Source organism: Parambassis ranga, chromosome 14 (assembly GCF_900634625.1).
Source record: "Parambassis ranga chromosome 14, fParRan2.1, whole genome shotgun sequence".
Classification (NCBI taxonomy): domain Eukaryota; kingdom Metazoa; phylum Chordata; class Actinopteri; family Ambassidae; genus Parambassis; species Parambassis ranga.
The window spans coordinates 470,676-480,675 of NC_041034.1; the positions used below are offsets into that span (position 1 = coordinate 470,676).

The 10,000-nt window shown below is 52.5% G+C and overlaps 2 protein-coding genes across 6 annotated transcripts in view; both read right to left on the minus strand.

The window, feature by feature from the left end:
* Nucleotides 1-23: 23 nt before the first annotated feature.
* On the minus strand, nt 24-6,010 carry lcp2a (lymphocyte cytosolic protein 2a). Of its 5 annotated transcripts, none has more exons than XM_028422390.1 (21): nt 5,810-6,010; nt 5,555-5,723; nt 5,416-5,478; nt 5,249-5,295; nt 5,078-5,143; nt 4,696-4,721; nt 4,524-4,561; nt 4,059-4,245; nt 3,848-3,927; nt 3,680-3,743; nt 3,533-3,610; nt 3,382-3,407; nt 3,261-3,280; nt 2,474-2,584; nt 2,364-2,382; nt 2,204-2,216; nt 1,911-2,051; nt 1,112-1,209; nt 960-1,034; nt 707-856; nt 24-630 (listed from the first exon to the last, which is right to left on the minus strand). In XM_028422390.1, exons 2-21 carry the CDS (start codon nt 5,630-5,632, stop codon nt 481-483), a joined length of 1,530 nt encoding a protein of 509 aa, XP_028278191.1. In that variant the 5' UTR covers nt 5,633-5,723; nt 5,810-6,010; the 3' UTR covers nt 24-480. The 5 variants fall into 5 exon arrangements, with proteins under 5 accessions (XP_028278191.1, XP_028278187.1, XP_028278190.1 ...); XM_028422386.1 differs by having other exon boundaries at nt 2,204-2,237; nt 5,810-6,006; XM_028422389.1 differs by having other exon boundaries at nt 2,204-2,219; nt 5,810-6,002.
* Nucleotides 6,011-7,420: 1,410 nt separating this feature from the next.
* zmat2 (zinc finger, matrin-type 2) overlaps nt 7,421-10,000 on the minus strand; it is a 2,767-nt gene continuing 187 nt past the window's right edge. The window contains exons 2-6 of the mRNA XM_028422489.1: nt 9,303-9,402; nt 9,105-9,228; nt 8,284-8,357; nt 8,065-8,210; nt 7,421-7,980 (exon numbers count right to left, since the gene is read on the minus strand). Of these exons, the coding sequence (XP_028278290.1) occupies nt 7,837-7,980; nt 8,065-8,210; nt 8,284-8,357; nt 9,105-9,228; nt 9,303-9,402 (588 nt within the window). The 3' untranslated portion in view covers nt 7,421-7,836. The remainder of the gene's footprint in view (nt 7,981-8,064; nt 8,211-8,283; nt 8,358-9,104; nt 9,229-9,302; nt 9,403-10,000) is intronic.

A 10,000-nucleotide genomic window follows, 5' to 3' on the forward strand; every position in this document is an offset into this window, starting at 1 on the left:
GTGTGTCTCTGTGTGTCTCTGTGTGTGTCTCTGTGTGTGTCTCTCTGTGTGTGTCTCTGTGTGTGTGTGTCTCTGTGTGTGTCTCTGTGTGTGTCTCTGTGTGTCAGCAGTAATCTCCTGATGCTGCAGTGAAGACAAAACAGTAACTGACAGGATTATGGGGGGGGGGGTCATGGGAAGTGAACAGCTGTAACTGTCAGAGCTGTGTGTGGATGTGCAGCTGTGTGGTGTGAACAGCAGGGGGCGCTGCAGGAGTCAGACACAGAGGACCTGCTGATGGTTTAATGAGCTCACACAGTGACAGAGCTGACATGGAACATGAACACGTCGTAGTTTGAATGGAGAAAAGTCCAGAAGTGACAAACCGTGTAGAGAACTACACGTGGAAGCATCGCGTGCAAAACCTGCTCAGACACAAGCTGCAGCTATCAGGAGGCTGCTAGCGTAGCTGCTAGCAACATCGCTCCTGCCTCCTGCTGGTCAGGACCGGTCCTGTCCGCTCATGAGGTACCCGGCCGGTTCAGAGAGCTGACACTGGTTCTGCTGGCCCGAGCCGCGGTTCTTAGCATCGATGAGGAGCAGAGGAGACTGGGAGTAATGGCTGATGATGTCGCCGACAGACGGGAAGGACTGGACACAGAAAGCATGTGTGATGACAGCGCCCCCTGCAGGCCACACTCGACCGTGGAATGTGCTTCAGGTTTACCTCCTGGGCTTTCAGGCCCGTCCCGAGCTGGAACTGCTGGTTCTGCTGTCTGATCTGGATGTTGTAGACTTTGTCCTGGTAGAAGACCATCAGGGTGAAGGGCTGGCTGTCCAGCTGCCGGGTGCTGTCCCTCACCAGGTACGCCCCGTCCTCAGCAGAGACACAGAACAGTACTCGTCACCATGAACTGGACACTAGTTGGTAAATAAAAGCGGCCTCAGGCCTCAGTGGGTCCCCACTCTAAATGTGTCACCTTGTGAACCTGCTTCAGACATCCTTCAGCCTGACCCCGGGTCACTTTACCCAAATACCAGCGCGGGTCCAGATCCTACACACACACACACACAGTGTTAGAGCAGACACGATGCAACAGCACCCCCTGCTGTCAGACTCATGAACACTCACAGCAGTGTCAGTCACCTGTCTGTGTGCCGCTGTGGGCGGAGAAGGACGGAGCGACGGCCTGTCCGACCCGGCGGCGCCGCCTTTGTGTTCGGCCATCGCTGCAACACAAACAGTGTTTTTCCATCATGTGTGAGGACATCACGTCCACCCCCTCTGACCACAAACATCTCCTGATTCCCTTCAGTCATCTGTTCTGTGCTGCTGCGTCTTTGTCCAGAGACACGGCTCAGAGAGAGGGACGAGGCTCAGAGACAGAGACGAGAGGGACGAGGCTCAGAGACAGAGACGAGGCTCAGAGACAGAGACGAGGCTCAGAGACAGGGACAAGGCTCAGAGACGAGGCTCAGAGACAGGGACGAGGCTCAGAGACAGGGACGAGGCTCAGAGACAGGGACGAGGCTCAGAGAGAGGGACGAGGCTCAGAGACAGAGACGAGGCTCAGAGACAGAGACGAGAGGGACGAGGCTCAGAGACAGAGACGAGGCTCAGAGACAGAGACGAGGCCCAGAGACAGGGACGAGAGGGACGAGGCTCAGAGACAGAGACGAGGCTCAGAGACAGAGACGAGGCCCAGAGACAGGGACGAGGCTCAGAGACAGAGACGAGGCCCAGAGACAGAGTTCTGGACGCCTCCGTCCAGCTGGCCCGGCTGCTTTGGTGCTGACAGACATCAGCTCAGCTTCTACTTCCTGCTGCGCCCTGGTGGAGCAGAGGCTCCGTCCCACAGACCAGGTCCATGATGTGGACAATGACACACTGATGACAGGTTTACTAGTCTCATAGAAAAGTGTCTTCTTACCAGAGGACAGCCGGTGGGGCAGGGAGGCAGTGGAGGGGGTGCTGGGAGGCAGACCGTCTCCGTGGCGGGACGGCGGCCCGGGCAGTCCAGGGCGGGGGGGCAGACTCTTGTGGTGAAAGGGGAAGGTGTTGTGTCTGGGAGCTGCAGAATGGAAGGAGGCCGTCACTGCAGATAAACCAATCACTGTCTGCCTGTCGGTCATGTGACCGCTGCTCACACGTGCGTCCATCATGGCCGCCTGGCTGCTGATGCGTTTTAATCTCAGAGGTGCAAAACAAAGAGGCGTGACTCACCTTCATCCTGCGCCTGCTGCGGAGAGAGGAGAGGCTGAGCGTGAGGAGGGGACAGACATGAGTCACATGATCATTCAACACTTCCTGTCACTCCTTCAAAGTAAAAGCCCCGGGGCAGAAATGGTTAAAGTGCTGCTGAGTGAACAGAAAAAGCTCTCACCTCCCTCCTGCCGTCAAACCTGATGGAGCGAAGCACAGACATCTGATGATTATCAATCATTATCAATCATTATTACACACATCAGTTAGTTTTGCTGCTTATCTGAGGACCTGCTGGGTGAAGGCCGAGCAGAGGAGTTACTCCTGCTGACGGAGGCTGAGGCTGGAGGAGGAACAGGGGGTTTGGACCAGGCGGGGGGTTCAGGGGCCTCCTGCTGAGACCTGAACACACACACACACACACACACACACCTGAATCTGTTTGTCTGTCTGTGTCTGTCTGTGTGTCTGTGTGTGTGTCTGTCTGTGTCTGTCTGTGTGTGTGTGTCTGTGTGTGTGTGTCTGTGTGTGTGTCTGTGTGTGTCTGTGTGTGTGTGTGTATGTGTGTGTGTGTGTGTGTGTGTGTGTGTCTGTGTGTGTGTGTCTGTGTGTGTGTCTGTGTGTGTGTCTGTGTGTGTGTGTGTGTGTATGTGTGTGTGTGTCTGTGTGTGTGTGTCTGTGTCTGTGTGTGTGTGTCTGTGTGTGTATGTGTGTGTCTGTGTGTGTGTGTGTGTATGTGTGTCTGTGTGTGTGTCTGTGTCTGTGTGTGTGTGTGTATGTGTGTCTGTGTGTGTGTCTGTGTGTGTGTCTGTGTGTGTGTCTGTGTGTGTGTGTGTCTGTGTGTGTGTCTGTGTGTCTGTCTGTGTGTGTGTCTGTGTGTGTGTCTGTGTGTGTGTCTGTGTGTGTGTGTGTGTGTCTGTGTGTGTGTGTCTGTGTGTGTGTGTGTGTGTGTGTGTGTGTCTGTGTGTGTATGTGTGTCTGTGTGTGTGTCTGTGTGTGTGTGTGTGTGTCTGTGTGTGTGTCTGTGTGTGTGTGTGTGTGTCTGTATGTGTGTGTCTGTGTGTGTGTGGATACACACCTCCAGGACTGTGTGCCAGGCTGAAAACACAGAAAACAGCAGCAGTCAGTTTCTCTGGTTTTTATGAAGTTCAGATTAATATCTGTGTGTCGTGGACCGGACGTGGTCCAGGTGAACTCACCCGGTCCGCCGTGCTGCTTTGTGGTCCTGTAAATATGAGAACTCAAATCAGTTTTGATTTTTGTTTGCTGTGAATCTAGGACTGCAGCTCTGCAGTGAGCCTGCAGGGGGCGGTACCTTCTCTGCCACCTGAACACACGGTGAGGACTTACCTCTGATGGGGGACTGGTTGGACCCTGGACCTTTGCCCGGTTTGTTCCCACGAAAAATCTGCGGTGGCTCCGGAGGGCCTGAACACAAGCAGACATGCGTCATGTGAGGGTCTACATACATGTCGTCATGGTTACAGCAGAACCCACGTGTTCCTGATGGGCGCGCACCGCCGTGAGGGGAGGGGTCTCTCATGGAGGACGACTGTCCGGGCTGCACACACACACTGAGGTGAGACTTCTGATGCTTGGGCAGCTCTACTGTGGCGCCCCCTGTGGAGCTCACTGATGAATTACAATGGGTGTGAAGATACTCACCATCCGGGCCGGGGGTGCGGACTGGGTAGAGACAGGGGGACGGGGGCACACAACAGGGGGCAGGCCTCTGGACGTGTTGTCTGCACACACACACACACACACACACACACACACACACACACACACGTGTGTTGAAGAAACGTGGATTAAAGTCATGGTGGACTTGGAAAACTTTGGACCTGTTGGTGTCAGTGTGTGTTGTCGTGGTTACCAATGTAGTCCCCGTCCCCGATGGGCAGGGTGGGGCACAGCTTGTGAGCCAGGTCCTCTGCAGGTTCAGAGGGCGGAGGCTCGTAGTCGTTCCCCCCGTCCTGGTCGTCATTGGGGGACTCGTAGTCTCCGCCGCTTCCGTCCTCGTCTCCACTGAACGGACTCTCATAGTCGCTCTCGAACTCTTCCTGATGAAGGAAGCAGAGACAAACACGTTATGTTTGTGACACGGGGACAAGTGATAAAAACATTCAATAAACAAACAATAAACAACGACAACAGTAAATATATTATTTCATTAATATATAACATTAAATAAGCAAATAATAACATTTAATAAACTATCAATAAACAAATAAGTCATAAGTAATAAACGCTGAATAAACAGCTCAGTTTTACTTTTTAATGTATTTTCTGCAGTTAATCAAATGATTTGATGTGTTTGAATAAATCAATTAAAACGTACAAACTCGTCCTCGGCCCAGCCCACGTCTGCACTCATGTCTGCAGAGGAGAAAGCATCATGTCAGCAGGTCACACGTGTGTTTACTGTGATCGACATGTGAGCATGTGACTATGATGGAGGTCGCCATGACGACTCAGGAAGAATCATCAGAGGAGAACAAACAAGTTCCTACCTGGTTCCTGAAACTTGGGCGTCGACCTGCGACAGAAAAACACAAAACAGCATCAAGATCAGTGTGTGTGTGTCTGTGTGTGACCATGTGTGAGTGTGTGTGTCTGTGTGTGACCATGTGTGAGTGTGTGTGTCTGTGTGTGACCATGTGTGAGTGTGTGTGTCTGTGTGTGACCATGTGTGAGTGTGTGTGTGTGTCTGTGACCATGTCTGTGTGTGTGTGTGTCTGTGACCATGTGTGTATGTGTGAGTGTGTGTGTGTGTGTCTGTGACCATGTGTGTGTGTGTGTGTGTGTGTCTGTGACCATGTGTGTGTGTGTGTGTGTGTGAGTGTGTGTGTGTGTCTGTGACCATGTGTGTGTGTGTGTGTGTGTGTGCAGTACTTTTTCCCGAACAGGCCCCTCCTCTCCTCCTTCTTGCTGATCTCGTTGCTGATCTTGGAGATCATCCTGCACAGAAACATGGAGGTCAGTGTCACCTGACAGCTGGCTGCATCCTGATTGGCTGACATACAGCTGCAGTGGCACACTGCGGCAGATGGGGGCAGTACTCACGGAGCGTGCAGTTTGGGGAATTTCTGCAGGTCGTTTTCACTCAGATTCTGCAGAACAAACACAGAGTCACAGCTGCACCACCTGCTCAGCCCCCCCTCCACCTCCTCCACCTCCTCCACCTCCCCCAGCTAAGAGTCCTGACGTCGTTCTGTTGTCGGTGAACTCACCACGAATCTGGAGCCGCTGATGGAGTTCTTCAGCACCACCTTGTCACAGCCGGACAGGTTCATCTGTCACAGACACACAACGTTTACTTTGAGCTGTGGAGTCAAATGTTCTGTGGCGCCGGCTCGGCCCGCTCCTCACCCTCCTCAGGTAGTCAGCCAGCTGCTGTGGGCTCCACCCCATCACGTCCAGCCTGGACGGCACCCGCTCTGAACTCATCCCCGCCTCGCCTCGCAGGCACGACGCCCTGATGTCAAACTCTGTCTGCTCCAACAGTCACGCATCCACTCGCCTCGTCGCCTCCACCTTCCTGCAACACAAACACCACACTGCTCTGAGACAGAACGCGGCCGAAGCCACGGCTTCTTCAGCGTTTACTTCCTGTAACCGACTCACCACGTCCTGGCAGCCGGCGTCGTTACAAGCAGAGAGAGGAGCGCGGCGAGCAGGCCGACATGTCAAGGAACCAAAATGGCTTCCTGCTTGTCTCTCTCTCTCTTCACCTCTCCTTCCTCCTTCCCTCTCTCACTCAGAGGAAGTCACTATGCAAAGGAGGGGGGGGGAGGGCATCCTCCCCCCGACCACAGAGCGGAACAGCCGCTGCAGCTGCACCCACTCGCTGCAGAAACTCAAACAAACATGGCTGCCACTCCGCCTACACTGAGTGCATATCACTCACAGGGTGGAGGACCAACAGATCAGAGCGTGCAGACTGAGTCAGAGCGGCGCTGACGGCCCATCTGAGGCAGCACTCAGCTCGCACTGCGTCAGACCGCTGACAGGGACCTAAAGAGGACCACAGACCTGTCCACTCGTCTGTCTGTGAGGCTCCAACTGCCGCCATGTGGACAGCGTCTCAGTCCATCTAAGCTCCAAATACAGGTGGACGGGTGGAGCGCAGGTGGAGCAGAGCTGGAAGCAGGACGCCCTCGTCACATTAAAGCATTAATTGCCCCTCTGCTGTAAAGTGTTTAGTTCTGGACCCAGCCCCACGGAGGCCGCAGGGGGAACTGCAGTGTTTGGACATTTTGACAGACATCAGTGGTGGACTGAAGGAAACCTGGAGTCAGACAGATCATCACCTGCTGCCTCTGCCTGTCACATGAGTGGCTCCGTCCAATCAGAGTTCAGGCACATCGAGCGGCAGTCAGACACGCCCCCTGAGGCTCGATGAATCAGAGGCGCGCAGGCCTGGCAGCAGAGGTGCATTCTGGGAGTGCAGACACAGAAATAGCCCCACTCAGACTCAGCGGTTGGAGCTGATGGTAACAGCAGCTGCAGCGTGAAAAATGCAAATGAGACAGCTTCACCACACTGTTTTCATTATTATGTCATTAGAGAATTTCCCCTCGGGGATAAATAAAGTCATTCTGATTCTGATCAGACAAATAAAACAACAGGAGCAGGATTCTGTAAAACATAAAGTCCTGTCCCCCTCAGCAGGACGCCCTGATGCAGTCACATGACCAACAGTCTCTGTCTGACCTGCAGCTTCCTGCAGCTGATCTGTCTGAACACCTGAGTGATTCTGCACACACTCTGCCTGCAGACAGGACGGAGCTGACCAATGACAGCACACCGACTGGTCATGTGACAGCAGGGAGCCTCTGGACACAGCTCATGAATGTTGCTCTGGTGAGTTTACAGCCTGGTTCTGGTCATTAACCAGCAGCGAGGAAAGAGAGCAGACTTCCTCTTCTGCTTCCTGTTGATCAAACCTCGTCTCAGCTGACGCTCTACAAAAAGAAAAAAAGTCAAACCACTGAGTGCAGCCTGAAGGCCACATGCAGACAGTTATTACTACTGGATCGGTTCTGTCGGATGGAGAACAGTACCAGGATGTTCTCCTGCTGATCCTGATCACGTGGCTAAGCCTTTTTAACCAAACGCGCAGCAGAATAACCCTTTAATAAAATGGTCCCTGAAGGCATCGCAGCCTTTTCTGTGCTGCGTTCACTGACACAAACAGCAGCATTTATGTGTCCGGATACAGACCGACCCGACCTCTGGAGCTGTTTGAGTTTTTATTTCACAACAAAAATGAAAAACAGTTTAAAGCAGAAGACATTTCTCAAAGTGTGTGAGGATGTTTAAAAAAGCTCAGACCGCCGTCAATCATGGTCTCCGTGGTAACAGGATCGTTCGATCAGCCAGTGAGTGTTTCTGTGTCACTGACCTGTCCCTTCAGGCGTCAGCGAGGTCGGAGCTACTTCCCGTTTCATCTGTGACCTGCTGCGTTCACAGCCCACAGGAATTCTAACAACCAACAGTCATGAATGGACTACCACAATAAGAGCCTTGTAGTGAGTAAAGTAAAAGTCTGGATCAAGAGGTGGAGACTGTGGAGGACCAGCAGGACTCCTCCCCCTCCCGGTCTGAGGCTCAACCGGAGCAGGAATCAGTTCTGGCAGCGGCCCAGACCATCAGTGACTCTTCTTGGAGGAGCCGAAGCCCGAGAACCCCATCACCGCTGCCATCTCGTCGTCCTCCTCAAAGTCCACGTCCTCCTCCGCCCGCCGCTTCCGCTCCTTCTGCTTCTCCTTCTTGTAGGCCTTTGCTTTCTCCTCCTGCCAAAACACCACCACCACCGTCATCGTTCTCATTCTGTGTTGGTCCTGACATCCAGCAGGGGGCGCTGCCCACACACTCACCTCCTCCCGCAGCTCCTTCATGCGCTCCTCGAAGTCATACTCCTTCTGCTTCTCCTCCAGCTTCTTTTTGTTCACCTCAAACCGCTTCTTGACCTGATCCAGGGACGAGCGCTCCACCCGCATCGACATGCCCAGATTCCTCTGGTCTGCACAGGCAACAACAACACAACATGAACACACGGCTGCGCGGAGCAGCAACACACACAGGAGCCAACTCACGTTTCTTTCCGTTGATGTGATCCAGGAAGTTGATGGAATCTTTGACCACACAGTCACAGACGTTGCAGTAATAACTGAAAGAGAAGAAGAAGTCAGCACAGGTCACATGACCTCTGCTAGAGCTGAAGCAGAGGCAGCAGCTACATCACAACCACAGCCGGAACACACACAGAGCAGAATACACTTTATTAATAAATAATGATGTTCGGGTACCAGCAGCAACACACGACAGTCAGAGCAAGAGTTAAGTAGAATAGAAAAGAATATAGTGGAATAAAAAATAAAGGATGAGAGGAATTCTGTACACACATTGCACAGAAGCAAAGTTATTGATACACAGGAATATTGCACTTTATAATAATAAATTATTGCACGTGTGTTGTATCAGGCGGGCTGTGCTCCTCCCTCCTTCTCCCCCTCCTGCCAAAAGCAGAGCTGTAGAGTTTGATGGATCGGGGGACAAAGGAGTCTCTGAGTCTGTTGGTCCTGCTCTTGGGGAGGAGCAGCCTGTGACTGTCCAGGCTCCTCTGAGCGCTGATGACAGTGTGCACAGGATGACTGGCATCATCCACGATAGCCAGGAGTTTTCTTAGTGTTCTCCTCTCTGCCACTGTCACCAGGGAGTCCAGCTTCATGCCGACCACAGAGCCGGCCTGATCAGTCTGTCCAGCCTGTTGGTTGCTTTATGCCCCCCCCCCCAGCAGACAGCAGCATATAAAGTGTGCTGGCCACCACAGACTGGTAGAACATCCACAGTGGCCTCATCCCTGCAGCCCTGGACATTTTACATTTATATATTGTGATGTATGTTATGTCCCTACCCTCCCATCTCCGCCTGAGGAGTGGTCTTGGTGATGACGATGGTCTTCCCCAGTTTGGACTCCAAATCCACTTTGTAGTCTCTGTGGCGCAGGAGGTCCCGCTTGACTGGCGGCGCTGTTTTTCCTGAAAGAACCAACAACAGATGTACCACCAGCTGTTTCTGCATCTGGAATGATTTGACCCGTCCGCCGCCTCACCATCCCTCCTCTCCCTGTCCCGCTCCTCCGCCAGCCGCTTCTGAGCCAGGTTTTCATACTCATCTTTGTCCCACTTGCGACGGAAGTCGTTTTTACCAGACTGAAAGAGAAGATGGAGGCAGCGCGGTTACAGAACCAAAACAGTCAACACAGCACACACTCGGCATCAGCTGGTGGGGCACAATGAGACAAGAAGCTGTTTACACTGTGTTCAACTCAAAGCAAAGGACCTTGTCTCTACTGAGCATGTCAGTAATTCCCTGATATACAAATAGACCTGAGAGTCATCTGCTGCACATGTTAGCAGGTGACTGCTTTTAACCATCTGTTACTCCTACGTAACGTCTCAGTATTAACCCTTGCTGTTTGTTTATTTACTGTGCTTATTGTTAACCAGGTCGATTCCTTAAACACCGGAAGTTATAGCAGTTCTTGACGCTAGCTGAGCTCATGCTAACAGAAGGAGCTGCGGTGTTAGCATAATAAACAAAAAACAAACACACAATAACACAAAACAAACACATAATAAACACGTGAGCGTTCTGTCAGATGATGATGAATATTTAAACATGTGAAAACACCACAGCCTGGGAAATAAACCCGGAAAAGCCTTTGTTGTTGTCTGTAGCAGGCTTGCTATTGCTAGCCGTTAGCCGAAACGGTTTTTAAACTCTGCAATTTACGTCACTTTGTGCTGT